This window comes from Micropterus dolomieu, linkage group LG21, assembly GCF_021292245.1.
Source record: "Micropterus dolomieu isolate WLL.071019.BEF.003 ecotype Adirondacks linkage group LG21, ASM2129224v1, whole genome shotgun sequence".
Taxonomy (NCBI): Eukaryota; Metazoa; Chordata; class Actinopteri; order Centrarchiformes; family Centrarchidae; genus Micropterus; species Micropterus dolomieu.
The window spans coordinates 17,564,916-17,584,638 of record NC_060170.1 but is presented as its reverse complement, the minus strand read 5'-3'; the positions used below and the strand labels follow the sequence as shown (position 1 = coordinate 17,584,638).

Here is a 19,723-nt window from a genome sequence, read left to right as displayed (position 1 = left end):
CATGCATGTCAGCAACAGTTAGCCTAATATAGCTAACTTGCTAATATTATCATATCTTACCTGCTGTACTGTCCGCTGCTTTCTCGTCAGATGGATAGCATTCCTTTCACTGTTGACTTTGTGTGTGAGGCCACATGGACAGAAATGCTGTACAATTTTAGTTATGGTATTATAAATGATAGTCCTCCCTCCAGCCCTGCTCACTTCCTCTGCTTGCTTTCATGACAGTGTTGGCAGTCAGTGCTCCCCCTGCAGTCTATAAAGTGCCTCTGCACCTCAGCCGTTCCAAACCCTCCCTGCAGCCTTTGGGTCACGCCTCCTCATTTGCATACACGACTCAATCCTCAATCCCCAATCTCCAAATGGCTAAATGACTAAATGCCCAATCCTAAATACAAAATGACCTATCCTGAATACCAAATGCCCTATCCTAAATACCAAATGCCCAATCCCAAATGCCTAAATGACTAAATGCCCAATCCTAAATACAAAATGACCTATCCTGAATACCAAATGCCCGATCCCAAATACAAAATGACCTATCCTAAATACCAAATGCCCAATCCCAAATGGCTAAATGACTAAATGCCCAATCCTAAATACCAAATTAATTTTCGACTTCGACTTTTAGTTTTTGATTTCGACTTTTAGTTTCCGATTTTGACTTTTAGTTTTCGATTTCGACTTTTAGTTTTAGACTTTTAGTTTTAGTTCTGACCAAATAATCCCTCCATAGATTTTTTGGGATCCCCCTTTACTCTGCATAACACTCACTTTCTTAGGGCTATCATTTTTTCTCCTTGTTTTTCACAACTCCTTTAAGTTATAAACTATATAAGCTATAAATCTGTGGGAGATTTGGTGGAGGAAAGGATGAGGAGCATGATGAAATCCATCCTTAGCAACAGGAGCTACCCACTGCACGACACTGTGGTTGCTCAGCAAAGCAGCCGCAGTGACCGATTTCTCTCTATGAGTTGCAGGACTGAGAGGTTCAGGAGGTCATTTGTGCCGGCTGCCATAAGACTGCATAATGGATCTGTTTGAAGTGCACGATTCATGTACGATTAATGATAGGAGCTTGTAGGACTTTTATTTATTTATTTTTTAATGTTTTATCATGAACTGTTACCATTTGTGTTTTTATGAGTGTATTGTGGTGAGAATGCTTGTTGGTTGACAACACACATTATATGCTGATGGACATTTGAATTTCCCTGTGGGGATGAATAAAGGCATCTATCTATCTATCTATCTAAATCAATTTGTTTTTTTCAACAAAACTAATCCCTTTCTCATCCATTTCTCAACATATTGCCTTTTTGAGGCGAGATGAGCCACAGCCAAACTTGTATTGACAGTTGATGAATGTATCAGAGATGATGAATCAGTGCCTGGAGAATTATGATAACAGATCAAGCTGTAGGCAGGAGTTCAACAACGCACAGCTTTGTCATGTTTTAGTGTGTGTTAGGGCAGCTTGGGCTGTGGCCCCATCTGAAACCATCTCTTTTGTTTTCTCATTACTCTTTCTTACACTGTTACTGGTGTCATGGAGTTGGAAAAAGAAATTAAACTTTTTGGTAAAAGATAAGAGCTCTTGGCTCTAAATGGTGTAACAAGTCGAAATCGCAGTAAAAAGTGTTTGACTACCGGCGCTGTAGAAACCTGCTCTCACTCGAGCAGACACAAAGTATTAGTGGTTATTTATGAGCCTGAGTGACTCAAAAAGCAGATGACTGTAATTTGCTGGAGGTGATTTTCTGCTGCTGAGAAAGGATTATTTATTCACAATCATAACAGCCTGAGGATGTACTGTTCACCTTGAGTTAATGTTTCATGTCATCATAAATTAAAAAACAAAAAACAAAACAGACTTTCACATCGCCACTTTTGGATTTTGATTAGATGTCTCCTAAATCCAAAAATTACAACATAATGGGTGTACTATAGTTCATGAAGGAAACCTGGAAGACTGCAGAATACTACAGCAGCATCAGATGCTGTCTTAGAGTGCCAAGTTTTGAATGTATTGCACACTGAGTAAGCTGCCAGTCCAGAAGCCATTTTGAGATCCTTTTGCTTATATTTGTGCACAAATCAGGTTGAATTGAGAGGGATTAATTTTTTCACTTTTCTGCATCGACTGATACATGCTGCAGCACATTTAAAGCAGTATCAGCATTTCATAGCTGCTCAGCTCAGCTGATTTTCATTGTGTCACAATACTGGACATCCGTTATAATAAAGGCACAATCAAGAGAAAGTGGAAAAAAATAAAATGGGTTCCATGAACACTATTATTTAATTGATGAAAAAACAAACACTTATCTTACTTACTACAATATCTTGTAGTATTAAAGAATCCATTGTCACAGAGTTGAGTATTTAATAGGCAAGCATCCTGTATCCTTTTATGTTACTTTATTGAAGTAAAAGTAATGATCCTAAAATCTAATTTTGAGTAAAATGTCTGTACAACTTTAAAAGGCTGAAATGTCAGAACTTAAACTAGACTAAAACACACAAAATATAGAGAAAAACGAACAAATTTAAAGATATCAAAGTATAAAAGATTTTACCCCTTTGTCTCCATTTTTGGCTCAGTGAAACTTTCCAGACAATTTTACAATCTTTGCCATTTTTACCAGCTTTTCTCTGTGGGATTACTCATGAAAGAGGAGGGACTGGGGTCAGGGTTTTGATCATCAGAGGACAAGACCGAACAAGGGAAGTTCATAAGGTATAAAGATCTGGAGTTACATTTCCATGGTTAAGTTAAAATATTTATAGATTAATCTGTAGTCTTTGAGTGCTCTGGAGTATGTTGCTCTCATTTGTCACCTAGCACTTGCACAAGTAAGTTAGTAGATGTGGAAACCTATTACCAAATACAAATTAAATTCAGTATTAACATGTTATTTATGCATGTCCTCTGATGCCCATTGTTTGCCCATATGACTGATCCAAATAAGTTCATCAGTGAGAAGAAGAAAACAACCGACACTCAGGCAAGTCCTTGATGTCTACATTTTCTGACCTGTATCTTTCTGAAATTACTGAACATCATTTGCAAAGAGCATTATACTCAAAAATGTGTTGATAGTTTGACTATTGCTAGACAATCATCACCACTACCACAGCTGGAGGCACACATAGAAATAACATACACATCACATTTCACAGAGATTTATTTTTACAATGATTATGTAAAAGCAGTGGAAGAAGAAGTATTCATACAATTTACTTAAGTAAAAGTAGCTATAACACAATGTCAAAATATAAGTATTAGCAACAAAATATACTTGTATTAAAAGTAAAAATACTCTTGGTGCAGAATTGCCCCTGTGAGTACTATCTTATCTTATTATTGGATCATTATTATCGATGCATTAACATGTAAGCCGTACTTTAATGTTGGAGACAGTCATGGTGGAGCTAATTTTAACTGCTTCATGTGCTGTTGTGGTGTTGGGTAGCTTCATCCATAACAATGCATCAGCTTTTATAATTGATATGTTTTGTATGTACAATCTCAATCTGAAAGGTAGCTGTTACATAAATGTGGTGGAGTAAAAAGCACAATGTTGAGGGGGGTGGGGTTTAGTCGTATAAAATGAAAATACTCCGCACTTCCAAATTATATAGTACAGCAACTGAGTCAATATGCTTAGTTGCTTTCCACCTGTGTATAAGTGTAGTAGCAAGTAACTGGTTTTCACAAGTTAATGTGGATATTTTGCATAATCAATAAAAAAAGAAACAACCATGAGGGCTTATGTATGATACTAGCTCTTGAAACACCAACTGGACAAAAATCGATGCAGACACGTTTCATGTAACGTTTCATTCCACAGCTCAGTAAAATCTTCTCTGCTTTCTGTGGTGCATCATCTGACTCCTAATTTTAAACAGCTGTTCCTTCAGCTTGGGATCAGCACATATGGGTTTTAGCATCTTCTTCATATACAGCCTGTGGATCCACAAGGAAAGGAAATTATGTTTCAGTTTTAGATAAAAGCAAACATGTAACTTATATGCTTTAGATGTTACCATATGTTACAGTGAAAATAATTAAATCTAATGTGTAGACTGTGCCTGCATTTGCTGCACTGATCCTTTTGGTTCATTGCGAGTTTAGACAGTATACAGAAGATAAATGAAGCATCTGATAACTCATTATCATTTGGCCCATTGTTGACCTTCCCTACTTACACCAGTGCGTCGATGTCACAGGCACCAGTGCCGTTCTGCACTTTCCATTTATAAACCTTCATCAGCATATTTGAAGAGATATCCCGGTTTGTTGTCACGCAGCATTTTGGGATGCCAGCTGTTTGATTAAGATCCATTATAAAATGTTAGAAAGAAAAAACATGGAATAACAGAATATGGTAATTGACAAAGAAATTGTATTCTTAAATTCCATACAGTATGATGAATTAAGTCTGTGGGCACTCAGTGCCATCCAGTCAACTCAAATCTCCAAAAAGCTTTTGGAGATTGGAAAATGTTCCTCTTATTACCAATTAGGTTGCACAAAATTAACTGTGGCTTAATTTTGTCTCTGGAGAATATACTATTTGGTCTAGAAATGGCTTCAAAGATAATTAACAGATAAAATGAAGAAAAATGCTGAATCCCATAACACTGAACAAGACTGAAGCTTTTTTATTACAGAAGGGTGACTGCAGGATGACAGCATACTGCCAGTTAAATTGATTGTACCAGTTAAAAGTTCACATGATGGAACAGGTTTAATTTTATCCCTCTTATTTTAAGTTGTAATACTAAAAAGCAGCGGGATGAAGTCAATTAACAGCTGTATAACTACAACATTACGCTCTGCTTTTCCTACAGCACATGCTCTTTATAAGTTAGTAATTTAATATGAAAACAAAATATGCAACTTAACAATTATTTATGTTTGCACCATACAGAGAAAATTAACTCTGAATGTATACTTATTTAAGAGCATGTGTGTAACTCATCCTGAGATAAAAACTGATTCAATAAGCATTTTCTTGGTTTTAACACAAGGAATTTGGAATGGTAGTGGGGTCCTTACCTTCAGTAGAGGTGATGCACAAAGCACACAGACAGACAATCACAGATGCAACTTTCAGATCCATGATGGCAGAGCAAATGAGGGGATAAAAAATCTGTCCTTGCTGTATAAATACTGGCACTGAGCACACACCAGTGAACCCACCCATTCACAAACAGTCAAGTGTGTGGACATGTGCTTGAACCGTCCATGACAAAGTTATTAACCCATGATTAGTGAAAAGTGTTTATGAAAACAAAATGTTACTTTCACTTTTACCAGACTCTTTGTTCAAACTTGCTACTGCTACTGGATGAGTGTGTGGTACAGGAATGCTCCACTCAGACAGGCGCTGACAGGTTTAATAATCACTCTTTTGACAGGATCTTGTTGATTGATGGAAACTGAATGAAAGCTTGGAAAATTCCCCACCAAGATTCACAAAAGACAGCATTGAGTAGATCACATTTAAACAACTAAGATTAATTTAGAAACTTTGTTAAGGTCAAATGTCAGCTTAAGTAAAGCAACTTTTATCCTTAAGGTCTTGAGACAAGTTGGTATTAGCGCAAGGCTCTGTAATAATGTTTTGATGTTAAAAATAATAAATTAATGACAATAATTGGGTAATGATCAAGCAAGGACCTGAGTTTGAGGACCTGAATCGGTGGAAGGAAGACCTTCAAAAATAATTAACCAATAAGGGCAAATAAAATTTGAGATTTGGCAACATATTCTTCTAGTTCTTGCAGGTGTTGATAAAGGCTTAATTGACATAAATGAATCCATGTTGATAAAAATATGGATCTGACAACAAGACATTATGTTGATGTAACGCTGCAGAAGCTGCAGCTCAGTGGCACAGACATTTCACATTCATTGTGCGCTTAGGCGTGGCTTGCAAACGTCTGTCGCATGTTGTGCAACTTAACGTGCGAGCATGCAAACCATACAATATAATTATTGGGGAGAGAAATCACTGCTCCCCCAGGGGAATTTTTCTGGAAGCACACATAAAAGATCAACGTCATGAACATTTATTTGAAACTTGTCGTGACAGTTAAAACCAACAAATGAAAACAGTCTTTATGTTTGCTTTGCTCTTTATTTTTGACAATGCAACACTAAATACCTGATAAAACTTTTAAATCACAAAATCACAAGACTTATTTTGTTTTCCTCCTGTCTGAGGAGGTTTGAAACTCTTCGACATGTTTTTCTTTTTTGTTTGTGAATTAAATCTGGATCACATTGAAAACAAGCCAATGTGAGCTTGTTTGAATCCATTGGCTGCACTACAAAAAAATACTTGACTGCTTGCATTTGAGCAAAATGCTAAACACAAAGTTGCGGTTCCCACCATCTGAGACTGATAAAAATTTCATTAAATTGGCATGTATTTGGTCATTACCCCAAAATATTGGACAAATTAAAATTTTGACTTGATGAGCCATATGAAAACATGTCATTCATTTACAATTTGCATCACTGATGCAACACTGGCCAGGGGCCAATTTGGGCCAGAAACAAATCAATGTACAGTGTGAAATGAAAAGATTTGGAAGTGAAAGCTAACACCAGATGAAACCGATGTACAACAAATTTCTGATAGATTACGTTATTTTTTTTTGCCAAACAGCTACTAAATCTGCCAAAACAGGTAACTGTCACAATCTGGGAGGTCCTACATCCTGTTCCAGCTGGAACACATTACAGAGAAACTGTCAGCATATAAAGTCCTGGCATGAGTATCAGCCTTCAGTTATCACACATAAACCTCTATGGCAATTAGAATTCACTTCCTTTAATCTACCCAAATTGTTGACATGTTGGTACACAACAGAGAAAGTTGTGTGCCTGAAGGAGATGAATGAAAGGTGCTGCACAGTTTTCACCTCAAAGCTGTCAATGTATGTTATTGGTGCAACAACTGATGTGTGTGCTAAATTACTCATTAAAACACTGAATCTTCTTTTAAAAAGTCCAGTCACTTTTTTGTCACTTGTTGATCCTCACATTAGTCTTAACATTAATTTTAATAAAAAAAATAATAATAAAAAAAAATGTGTGCAAATATGAGATGACAGATTGATTGAACTAAAAATAATTATGGATGAATTCTTTGAACTAGTCACCTGTGTTGGGTAACAATACTCTCCTCATTCACTTGCCTTCATACACACACACACATGCACACACATGTAGACAGATGTTTTATCAGTGACTAACCTGCTAAAGGTTTTTATTTTTTTGAGTCTTTGAGTCTGGGAATAACGAGAACACACAGCAGAAGGTGTTTTGGCAGTGATACATTCTGTATTGTTTTTTAAATATACAATATTTCTACTACACAAGAAGTAACTGCTCTAGCATTGTCCTTCAGCTGTTTCACATGGACATCGGTGGCAATCTCTAACTTATTTACAGTGTTTTCTGCTCTAACTCACTTGTTTGAAATAAGGCTCTGAGGTTAGATCCCCTCATAGAATAACATTTTGTTTACAGTATGTGCATTAGTATATACATTTCTAAGGCAGGCACAAACATGAAATATACTGTTTTCATACCTATTGTCTTGATTCCCATCCCCCAGGATCTGGAGAAAAATAGCCAATTACCAAAGTTAAAGATTGATCTGGGACCATAGATCGTCTTCATAGATACAGAAATATCAGAGCAGTAGGGGTTAAGAGAGAAAAATGTTTGACATGGAATTTTATTGGCTGAGGGTTCAAATCTCAAGGCTTATAGTTGAACACAAATGATCTTCATTCTGCACCTCCAGGTCCTGAGAAGCAGAGAACCTCCACAGGAAACAATATCAGTACTCAGTCTGTCCTCTGGTGGCCACATGCAGCAGGCGCAGCAGCAGCTCTGCAGGCGAGCTCCTTGTAGAGCCGTCAGACGTATCTGAGGCCTCTGTCTCCCACAGGCAGTCAGAGTCCACCGCGCAGTTCTCTGAGGGGGAGGAAATTAATATAACTTTATCCAAACTGTGCCCATAGATCACTTCATACCACACTAATTAATGTGTCTAAACACGACAAACATAAACAACCAAACCAGACTGCACCTGAGTTACAGCAGAGCCCTGAAGCAGCGCAGCGTCCGCCCTCAGATCCACAGGGTCTCCCTCCTGACTGGCAGGGGGTGAGCAGGTAGTTCTCCTCCACACAGTGAGCTGTTTCTGGGGAGCCCAGCAGGCAGCCGAGGCCCTCCCCGCAGCAGATACTGGGGCCAAAGCAGTGGCCCCTGTCTCCGGGGCCACAAGACATGCACTGGAAGAAAATTGGATAAATTTAAACATTAAATCATATTTAAAACATTTTTACTTATATTTTGGAATTGACCAGTGTTATACTCTTACTCAGTATGTTTTCTAATGTATATTGCAGTAAAGTTTATTCCAACAGAGCACTTTTTTAATTGTTCAGAGGATACTTTCACTCTTCCCCCTCATATTCAAACAACACAGGCATGCAATTAGTTAAAAAGCTGATTCTTAAATTCTGGATGACAAATGGTTTCATGATTTCTGTATATTTATAATGTGTTTTTTTAACTTGCCTCTACACCAGAAATAATGAGAATAAAAAGAATATAAACCCCCTTGAAATACATCACACAGACCGTTTTCCTTTCCCTTATAAGCTACAATACACATTTTTATCATATATAGGCTACACAGTACTTTTAAAAAGTCAATATGTTCCTCTAAAAGTCGTCTATTTGCTGCTATCTTCTGGAAAAATCTTTACATACCTTATACAACTTTACATTGTTTTTCTACTCTGATGTGTTACTGCTGTCATGATTGATTTTTATTATGGTCCTTACCATGTTTTGTTCAATTTTTTAGTAAATAAAAAAATCTGTGTTGTTCCAATTTGAACCCAAACCACTTAACCAATAATACTACATTTGATCTCATAAAAATGATTGTACATTACATATGTTACACTAAAAATATCTCTAAATTTGTACATTGAAATATTAATCATTTCACTAGATAAGTTCTTAGGAAATTTCCCATCCAAGACTTCCAACTGAATAAAAAACTAGAAAGTCTAAGATGATTTTCCAAAAGATGGCAGAAAGGATAATGGCCCTCACCTGTCTGATCCCAGTCTCCGGCAGCGCTCTTTTCCCTCCTCGGGGGCAGTTCTGGATGTAACAGGCGGAGGAGAGGGCGAGGAGTCCCAGGACGCACAGTGGGGACAAAGAGTGAGGCATCGCTGCTGGTGTTGGATGAGCGCCGTGTGGTTGTCTGACTGGGGTCCCGGTCGATTCCTCACTTATAAGCAGATGGACATGATCTGAGAAAGCGCTTGACACTCGTGTCTGACGTCAGTGTTGTACCGATCTGCTCCCCACATGCATGCACGCACGCGCGCCCGAAGGCCACCGGCATGCGTACGCGCGAGAGGTCGCAGCAGATATGGCTCTGCATCGGATGTGTGCCATCTAACAAATCTAAGCAAGAAAACAGCAATGACAGCTGAAGATGCCTTTTCTGTATTCAAGACTACGCCACTCTTATTTGGAATAACTTTTTTGAATAATTTCAGCTTCCGCGGTGGATGGCAACAGGGCACACGCTAAAAATGGCATAACATGAACAATTAGATTTCTGGACAACTAATCAGATTTACTGCAATAAACGCACTGATTAAGAACATTGTATGGTGATCATGCACAATTCAGCTGTCAAACTAATCCCTGTTCATCACTGCAGGACAGACATTTTTTTTTACTTTTGTCGCATGCAGGAAACTGTGCTGGCATCATGACCACCTCGAGGTCGCACAAATTATCCTCCTGATGTGATTTAAAACTATTAATGAGCATAACAAAATTAGCATTTTAAATAAACATATGTATCTCAAGCTCATTATTCCATTCTGTGTCTTGTTGCATGCTTAGGGTTGTACATCACCCATTAGCTGTTTTGGTGCCAATTACCAAATAAACAAATGGCAAATGAACATCAGGCAGCAGGTGAAGGTGTCAAGGAGATCTATAATTAGTATCACAGCATTCAAGCTTCATCCTTCAATAAATACAAAATGTGGTGTTTTTTCATTACTGTAGCCTATCCTAAATAATAAATAAAACTGATGTCTTGTCAAATAGAAACATCTCCTGATACATGTGATGAAATAACAATTAAGTTTGAGGGTGGATTTACATTCCTGGCATGTACAAAGCCGAAAAATAAGCCTCCTCTTTTTACAGTGCAACCTAAAGCTGTAACGAGGGAGTGTACAAAGTCAATCCCTCCAACATTGTCTGATTTAGTATAATTTCAGAACTATATCGAGCACTTATATACATAAACAGTGAAGCTGATGTCTCCATTTCACATGCAGTACAGCTGATTCCAGCCTTTGCTCTTAGGCCTACAGAGCGGATACAGGATCATGACCTTGGTTAAGCTTAATGTTGTCAGGGAAACCAACATATAAATAAAGCTGTTTGTGATTGCGAAGCCCGATAAATACTGTTTTTTCTTGACTTCAGTCTGTTTAACCCTTTTGTGCATGCAATGGCATATCCTGCTCATGGCTCAGGGTTGCTCATGGAACTCATAAAAGGTAGAAATGAATAGGTGTGCAAGGACACTGTGAAGGACTTGTAGGCTGCAGTCGCATATGTCTTTTTCTGTACACTGTTCCTTGACCTCGATGGAAAACGTCATCAGATCACATAAGGATGTGAAGGAGGACTTAGGAAAAGGCAATCGCGATGCTAAGAGAATGCGAATGCACTTCTACTACACTTTAGTGCAAAAACATGATTTATAACACATTGGAGATAAGTACAGTAACAAACTCAGTGCTGTCCAATAAAAGTACGCTTTCCTGTCCAAAGCAGAATCAAACCACCCAAGAAAGGATGTTTTCAATGTATTTATAGGTGTACATTTAACCATCAATTTCTCATAGGAAGAGAAAAAAAAAATATTGTTGATAAACAAACAGGGTGGAAATGTTGAAAAATATAACTGTAAAAGGATGTTTTCATGGTGGAGAAAGTAGAGAAATTAAATTATTAATTAAATAAAAATAAGAAACTGAGCAAAGGGCTGGAGTAAATTATAATCAGACGTAAGTATATAGTTTCCTGGCATGTATACATTTGACATTTTTCTATACATTTGTTAAGCAGACAAAAATGTATTTCTTAGAGCATACAACATTTATGTATATAGTATTTTGTTATGATGATATTGTTAACTTTAAATTTAAAAGTGTTCCTAAAGATTCCTCCAAACTGGATTTGAAAGGGAAGAAATCTATAGTTTATAGATTTGGAACTCAGCCAATCGTGCAAGGTTCTCCATAAATTTTGGTTCGTGGCTCATGCATAAAATGGGTGCTCTGTTCTTTCTACATCTGTGTCAGACTGCTGTGGTGAAACTACAATGGTGCTTCGCTGCCGCAAAGAATCATCTCCTTTCCTTTTGTAAACGACGGTCCTGTGTAACCTATGCTAAAGGAAATAAGACAGGAAGCACAGAAACACCTTTATTTAGCATTTAGAGAATTTGACCGGTACTTACCACGGCTGACACTTAGATACTTCTGGGTCATTTTGCTGTTAATAACCTTTTCAAGCAAAAAACAAAACAAACACAAAAACAACTATCCGAACTCAACCGTAGCCTCTGATAGAAAAAGTATGTTTGGAAAATGTTTCTTAACACAGCACCAGGAAAACCAGTATAAGTGATACAAATCAAACTAGATACAGAATCTAGTGCGAGATAGAGGCAGACAGTGGTATAACAGAAACTTGACTGAATTATACCAACTCAGCTTTTTAACACTAACTGATAAACACTTACCTGTGTAGACTGAGCCTTGCTTTTTCTGTACTTAAAACAGGGAGATGCGTCTTGAGAAGAATTTGTATGTGTCCATGGCTCTGTGCGATTGTTTTCTCTGAAAAACAGTGGAGCAACTCAATACTTTGCAGTCATAACAATGTACATGTGATGTTGAACTGCACTCCTTAGACCTGTTTTTATTTCATGTCTGCAGCTGTGCTTTCTAACACTCAATAATATGATCGTTTAATAAAAAACAATAACAATAAAACCTATTCAAGGGTTTAAGGAATGTAAAGTAGCGAATGAAGTGATGAAGAAAAGATAGGTATGCTGAGCATGTCTCTTTCTTCACAATGACCACACAGCCTTGGGTTGACTCAATTTCCACTTTAATTCTTCTGGCCCCTTTGCTCTCAGTACTAGTGTCCCCCAACCTTTTCTTTTTGTGCGTCTTCAACACATCTTCACATCCAGGGTCTGGACAAAGGCTGCAGAACCAAGGCTAAAACTTCAAGCCAAGACAGGTAGGGTGAGGGGGGGGGGTGGAAGAGAAGAGAACTCATCTTTCATTCAATTTCTTCCCCCCTGCTATTTCACAAGATTTTTTTGTTAAGGTCTTTGCTTTCAGTGACGTCCTTCCTACAGTGGTGGACATTTAGAAACAGAGGCCTCCGTGATCTGTTCTTGTAACATCTGAGATCCAAGAAAAGTCTAAGAAATATAATTCACTGCTTGACTCGAAATACTTGTAATGACTGAAATAATACAAAAATATTACAAAATACAAATAAGAAATGAGGCACGAATGATGCGATGAAAACAGTTATTAGGACAAATTTGGGGATTGTTTAGAAAGAATTTATCTGCTCAGCAGTTTATATAATCCAACAACCATCAGACATACATTATGACACGTTTATCAAAGAGGAGGATGGAGGTAGAGTCAAACCAATTAAACAATCTAGGATCTGTTACTTTCAGCTATAAATGTTCTTTCCACACTTTCAGTTCAACATGGCCACAACACTGAAATTCCACATCTGGTGTACAGTCCCGTCTTCACCTTCATCACCAACAGTCCTCCTCGAGTATTCACAGGCTTTGAACTCACAGGTTTGCCTTTTACAGCATTTGTCAGTGATGCACACGTATGATGTCACTGCGTGGGGTAGGGCTTTGGCAGGTGGCACACAAGATGTGATTGGATGTTGCCATAGTGACAGAGTGCAGTGGTTGCGATTCCCTCCGAAGGCAGGAATGGCAGAGCAAGTGGCCGCAGGTTAGACGGTAGATGGACGACGCAGATTTCGAGTAAGCAGAGACCGAACAGGAGCATGCAGAGCATGTCTTCTCACCTGGCAAGCAAATGTGAGGGATAATTAAACAGTCAATGGATTTATATTTATTTAACATTAAACATTTCAGAAACATTTGACACATTCTAATACTTAAATGTGCGTTTTCATTGCATTTCAGGAGTTATTTTGTTAGATGCTATAAATGAAGTCTTTGGTTTACCTCACTTTCTCTTAACCAATGAGATGCTCTGTCTTTCTAATTTCCTGCAACCCAAAATGCCACTCTACAGTAGTCTACAGTGTTTTTTCACTCACGTTTATGAGAAAATGAAAAATCAACAATTAAAAAAAAATTAACAGCGATAAGCAAAAGGGATCTTTTTGAAGCCTGACGAACCGTATACTCCATTTTGTTTTTTTAAGAAGTGCAGCCTCAGGCTCGCCTCTGAGTGACAGCATGGTTCTCCTTACCAATGTTAGTGGGCGCTGGTGAGACCATGTTGCTTTAGATTACCCGTGAGGCTCGAAATACAAGAAATCCATTTTGAGCAATCGAACCATCAATTTCAAGTTGGAGTTGCCTCATTCCTATAAATGTGAGGGTGTTTTTGCAAGCAGGGTGAAGGTGGTCACACACACAAGCTCAAAAGAGTTGTGCATGTGGTCTGAAATGGAGGCAGTGTTTTTAGCCATTTTTTAGTGAACATATGAATGCCTGGAACAGCACAGAATTGAATTCAGCTGCAGAAGTAATTTAAATAAGACAGATTTTAACTTCCTTTTTGCTGGGTCAACATTTGAATCCATTGCTTTCACTGCCATGTAACTACATTGACGACAGTTGCCACCTCTTACAAAGGAGCAAGACACAACCCTTTTAAAAAGTGACCATTCACATTTACAGAGGACAGTATCTTTTGACTTTTGGGTGAGGTATTTCTGCTGTATGTCTTTCAAAGTGGACTTTTCTAAATCCTACCTGTTGGCATGCTTGGAGGGCCTGCAGTCTGACGGTGCTGCAAGGTGTTCAGTGATTCAGAGTCAGGGACAACCCATCTCTGCTGGGACAAGTTGGAGGTGAAGGAGGGTCGGCCCTGCAGGGCGGAGAAGAGGGCCTCATCCAGGCTGGCAGACAAACGCTGCTCATGAGAGCTGCAGCCGGGGACTAAAGTACGGTGAAATAGCAAACACGGACACGGACAAGCAGCCAAGTCAGCGGGAATATAATGGTAAATATGTTTTAGGATCTCACAGAACATATACTCACCTGGAACCGCATCATTTCTTGGTCTTTTTGTTAGAGGTAGTTGCTTCTCAGCTGTCAACTCTTGTGTTGATTCTTCGGAAATTCCACTGAGATCTCGTTTCTTTCTTCTCTCTAACTGTGATTTATTATCCTCAGTTGGAGGCTGGGAGTGAGATATGCGAGTCCCATTATCTGATGAATGTCCTAAACCAGTGTCTTCTATTTGTGTAGTCCTTTCTCTGTTTCTGTTGCCAGCCTCAGACTGAATAACAGTGTTGTTTATTGAGGTTTTACTGAGACATGCAGAGTCCTGGGACTGCCCATCTACCTTGGAGGAAACAAGTCTTGAGGCCTGTGGATTCTCACCCTCCCCTTGTCTCCCCAACATACCATCCCTCTTTATTATCCCTTTCTGCAGAAGGAAGTGGTCAATGCGGCATTTCAGTTGGGGGTTAGGAAGAGGTTGGGACTTCGAAGTAAACGGGACGCCAGTGAAGGGGTCATTAAGGGGTCGACCCCAAGTGGCTTCCCTCTTCTGGTACTCCTCCAGTGTGGTCTTGTCGACTGACACCCCACTGGGCAGCAGCATGGGAAGCATCATTACCTCCTGGGTTATCGGGTCAAGGAACTCTTCTGGGATGGAAAGATTGCTGGAGACCGACAAAAAGCCAGACAATCATCAACATGTCTGTCTTTTATTATTATAAAGGTCTATTTTATTTACAACTATCAGGGTATTGAACAGATTTTTAAAGACTGCTTTATATTAACACTTACCTTGGAGATGTGGCTGCTTGCAGTGGTGGATCTGTCAGGCTTACAGAAGGGGCAAAAAATGCAGGCCGTTGCAGCCGTCTTTCACTGGCCTCATGGACTCTTTTAATCCTCTCCACTTCTTCTGCTGGGCAGCAGCGAGCAGGTTGTCCCCACACGGCCAAAGCCTTGAGCCCCAGAGCAGACGCTGCACCGCCAAATGGCAGAGTCACACGTAGTTGTGTCACAGCGCCTAACGAGAGCAGACCCCGGCTCCAGAGCTCCTCTTGCCGACAGTTCGCAGGTTGCGGAGGAAGTGGGGAGAGGAGCGGGGGCCGGGGATTAAAGTTTGAACGTGTGAAACAGACTTGGGTTTCCTCCTTAAGTTCGCAACGACCCACCAGTTTAAACTCTGGTTCAGGATTACCGGGTTCAGTGTTTGACTGACACTTGAACACACAGTCCCTTCGTGGAGGCTCATCTAGAGCCTGTTCACCCCACTGCTGGGCCTGAAGACTCCACTGGCGGCCATTACAAGATTTACTGTTACGCTCTTGTTGTTTTTCTCTGCTCTGTTCATTGTGGTCCTTTACCTGCATCTGTTCCATTTGGTGAACCCGTTTGTGGCCTAGACCACAATTCTGTGAGGGTGGCCGATCAGCGCTGGTGCTGATCTCCAGTCTCTTGCAGGCCTGTCCTCGGTCCATACCCCAGGACCACAGCTCCACATCCACCCTGCAAAGCTCCACCTGGAAGCCAAACTTCAACGTCACCTGAGAGGAATGGAGGGCATAAATGGAAATTCATTTATTAATTATAGGGACAAATATATTACTAATGTTGCCACATAAATATCCACTTTCATGAGTTTGCAAATATAAAAAAATATAGTATGGGTATTATGCTTGTAACTTGAATATAATATAGAAATATATATAAAAATATTTTCAAGACCGCAATGCCATTCATGTTTCTGACAATATGAGATAGTGAAAAGGAAGAAAAGATTTAGGAACTTTGCTTGGCATCAGTTACAAAGAGCTTTACATTTTGGTGAGAATTTGCTTTAGACACACAACAGCCTCACGGTGGAAAAGATAACGAATTATATTTATGTGACAGCTGTAGTTCTAAATAGTTAAAACCAAATCCATACTGCAAGAGAAATGTAAGCTACTCTTCCTTAATATATAATGGCTTATTTTAATCTGGGTAAATGACATGCACATTTTCCCCAAATTACTTTTTAAAAAAAAAGTTAATTATTCAAAGCAACAGGAGGAGGTACTCTTTGAGATTAGACTGTCACAGGTCAGACCTTTTCATATCTGAGGCTACTGGTAAAGCTACCTGTACAGGTGGACGTAGGAAGTACTCCAGCTTGAAGCCCCGCCTCCGGAGAGCGGGGTCAGCTGACACAAGGTTTGTGACATCATAGCCATCTGCACACAGCTGCAGTTGAAAAATAAATTAGACAGGTATTTTAAAATCTTTAGTAAAAGCTTGAAATTAAACACAAAAAGAGAGTAGCTACAGCATTATTACTCTCAAATGCTAGTAAAAAAGTCATTACAATGGTTAACAGATTTTTCTAGTGTGATAAATCAATTTAAATTGGTTTACCACAAAGACGTTGAGTGTTCATTTTAAGGAATACTATTATTACTTCACCAATAAATATGACCAATTCTGGAAAACATTTTAGTTTCAGGTGCTTGTCTCATTGGGCTCAGAGCAGCACATTCAAGTCTGACTAAACAATATTTAGATATGCTACAGAAAACTGGACGTGGAAGGAGAGGTGACAATATAGGAGTGAAGGAGTGTGGAGAAAACCAACCCAGCCATGATCGGATTACAAAATACTTATAAAAAGAACATAACAAGGTCAGTTGTGATTCAGTCTCCCACACACGAGTCTGCTTCTTTATTTTATTTGTCCTCCACCTCCATCTTTTGTAATTTCATCTCTATGTACATTGATTCTTCCCGTTCGTCACAACCCATATTGAGCCCTTTCTTTAACTTCTTAAAAAGGAAAAAATAAGGTGAATGATGCTTTCATAAGACACTACTGGAGTGTAGAAATGTTGTTGTTGTTTTATATCCTAATTATTGCTAGGTCCATTATAATTAGAACTAACAGGAAAGCATTGAACATGTTAAATAAAAAGTTACATGATATGTCCATGAAATGTGTCACACCTTGTTGCAATGAACTGTTGTACAAAAGTGTGGCAGACAGAGATTCACAACCATATTCTCCAACCTGCAAAGACACAAATTGATTTTAGAGCTATACATATTGCCTTGCATCACTTGTACACCGCTTACAGGTCAAGGCAAAATGAGGCCATCAGTGAATAAAACCGCTCATCACTGACTCGCACTGGCCCACCACAATGTCCCACATTATTACAGTTTAACCACACTTTTGTTAAATTGAATTGATTCGCCTCTCAAAAAAAACAGCGAGTTCAAGGAGGGCAACTCATACAGTGTTATTGTGTTAAGCAGTATAATGATAAATAAGGAGCTAGCGGCATTCACTTATGTTTGATGTCTGGCCAGTTAGTTAATTCCACACAGAAAACACATTTTCCATGAAGCACACAGCTCTGTTCTGTGGCTGCCACTAAGGATACTGCTTAAATTAGTCTATTAATTGCTTAATCTTTCAAGCTGTAATGTTTAACATTACTTTCAGCTTTTCAAATGTGAGGATTTGTTGCAGTCCTTTGTCATATAGCAATGAAAAGTGAAACGTTATAGGTTTTGAACTGTTGGTAAGGTCACACATAACAACAACCCGAATAATGTTACACCACCTTACTCTGAGACCTTGGATGAACATTTGTCTGTTGATGATATTATGATGATGATGATATTAATCGAGAAAATAACTGGAAGATAATGAAAAATAATATTACGTTTAGTTGCAGGCCCTGTTAACGTTAATATCCAGCTACTGGAAACTACAACGTTACAATTTAGCATCAAAGAAAATGAGTGATGTGCGTATGCAAAGATATTCTAGGCCCTAATGTTGAAGGCTCTGAGCCACACACATTAAGTTGGTCACAGATAAAAACATTAAGTTACATCGGTATCATCTTCCAAAGATTATGTGTACATATCACTCCTAGCTAGCCACAGATGATCGCGGTGAAGTTAGTTTTAAGTTGGATATTCGACTAACACTCACTAAAATCACTTGCTCTTTACCACAGAGGTTTTGCTTGGTGATCATCAATAAATTACTGTTGTAATGACAACCCTCCCCAATGTTATTTTCAATCCCTTCTTGCTGAATTGCCCCTACCACTGAAAATTATGATAAAATAATTAGAATACATTACCCTCATGTAGCACACCTATTTTGATTGCCTACGCGTGGTTATTTTATTTTACATAAATAATTGCAGTTTAAGTTTATATTAATATCTTTACGGAAAAATAGCATTTTCTTTCAATAGCTTCTATGTCATGTGACCAAGGGACTTAAAACCAATGCTGAATTGTAGTACTAAACTGGAAACATGAGGCTCACCTTTCATATTAGATTCAAGTGCTGCTTGTATTCTATATTAATATTTTATGGAAACATTTGCATTTATTTTCAATAGCTTCCATGTCAAGTGACCAAGGGACTTCAAACCAATGCGGATTATAGTACTATACTGGAGAAATGACACACACCTCTTCATATTAGATTTGAGTGCTTCTTGTGTTTTATATTACATTTTATATGGAAAAATATGCTTTTTTTCCTAGTAGCTTCCATGTCATGCGAACCAGGGACTTCAAACCAATGCCAAATTGTAGTACTACACTGGACAAATGAGACACACTTCTTCATATTAGATTTCAGTCCTTCTTATGTTAATAGTTTTATTGAAGAATCTGCATTCATATAAAATACAAGAAGCACTGAAATCTAATATGGGCAAGTCAACAAGAAGGTAGCATTTTAATGTCATTACAACACAGCAAACCCCTGTGAACGTCTAATGAATACCCAACTTAAAGCTAACTTCACCGCGGTCTACAACCGTAAACAAATACGCTAAACGGATTAGCAATGTGATGTTGGCTAACACTGCCAATGCTAAGCCCAGACTGACAATGTTAACATTAGCTTAGAACTAAACTAAAGCAGACACAGCTTACTTTACTTGGTCGTTGACAAACTTCGCTGTCTTGACGCTCCTCTGACCAACTGGTTGGCTGTGGAAGGTAGCTAATCGCTACTAGCCACAAGCTAGTTTGGCACAACTAGGGAAGCCGAGACGAGACATGCTTCACATTTTTAATTGCGAAATTAACCAGTTTCCATGGGGGCGCAACAGGTGTTGAGTAGATTAAAGACTATGTTTAAATTATAGTTAGCTGCGTGTCAGCTGATATTTATGTGTTCATTACCTCAGCACAGCTTGAATGTCTATGGCAAGCCATTTTAACATTCAATAGGTTTCACTTGACCATCCTTAACTGCGTTTTAGACATAAATGCATTTTGTCTATCTTGTCCTTTTCAGAGATGTATCT

At 38.7% G+C, this 19,723-nt stretch overlaps 3 protein-coding genes across 4 annotated transcripts; all 3 read right to left on the bottom strand.

Moving 5' to 3' along the window:
* Nucleotides 1-3,149: 3,149 nt before the first annotated feature.
* On the bottom strand, nt 3,150-5,210 carry LOC123960075 (C-C motif chemokine 25-like). Its single transcript, XM_046034583.1, has 3 exons — nt 5,069-5,210; nt 4,216-4,333; nt 3,150-3,973 (listed from the first exon to the last, which is right to left on the bottom strand). The coding sequence occupies exons 1-3, from the start codon at nt 5,130-5,132 to the stop codon at nt 3,859-3,861; spliced, it is 297 nt and encodes a 98-aa protein (XP_045890539.1). The 5' UTR covers nt 5,133-5,210; the 3' UTR covers nt 3,150-3,858.
* Nucleotides 5,211-7,341: 2,131 nt separating this feature from the next.
* Nucleotides 7,342-12,577, bottom strand: LOC123960074 (arginine vasopressin). 2 transcript variants are annotated; one of them, XM_046034581.1, is made up of 4 exons: nt 11,895-12,577; nt 9,161-11,539; nt 8,121-8,325; nt 7,342-8,005 (listed from the first exon to the last, which is right to left on the bottom strand). In XM_046034581.1, exons 2-4 carry the CDS (start codon nt 9,278-9,280, stop codon nt 7,869-7,871), a joined length of 462 nt encoding a protein of 153 aa, XP_045890537.1. In that variant the 5' UTR covers nt 9,281-11,539; nt 11,895-12,577; the 3' UTR covers nt 7,342-7,868. The 2 variants fall into 2 exon arrangements, with proteins under 2 accessions (XP_045890537.1, XP_045890538.1); XM_046034582.1 differs by having other exon boundaries at nt 9,161-9,341.
* A 144-nt stretch (nt 12,578-12,721) lies between these two features.
* ubox5 (U-box domain containing 5) lies at nt 12,722-19,492 on the bottom strand. The gene is made up of 7 exons (XM_046034579.1): nt 19,347-19,492; nt 17,382-17,445; nt 16,527-16,628; nt 15,201-15,949; nt 14,445-15,073; nt 14,157-14,342; nt 12,722-13,234 (listed from the first exon to the last, which is right to left on the bottom strand). Exons 2-7 carry the CDS (start codon nt 17,433-17,435, stop codon nt 13,014-13,016), a joined length of 1,941 nt encoding a protein of 646 aa, XP_045890535.1. The 5' UTR covers nt 17,436-17,445; nt 19,347-19,492; the 3' UTR covers nt 12,722-13,013.
* Nucleotides 19,493-19,723: the final 231 nt, after the last annotated feature.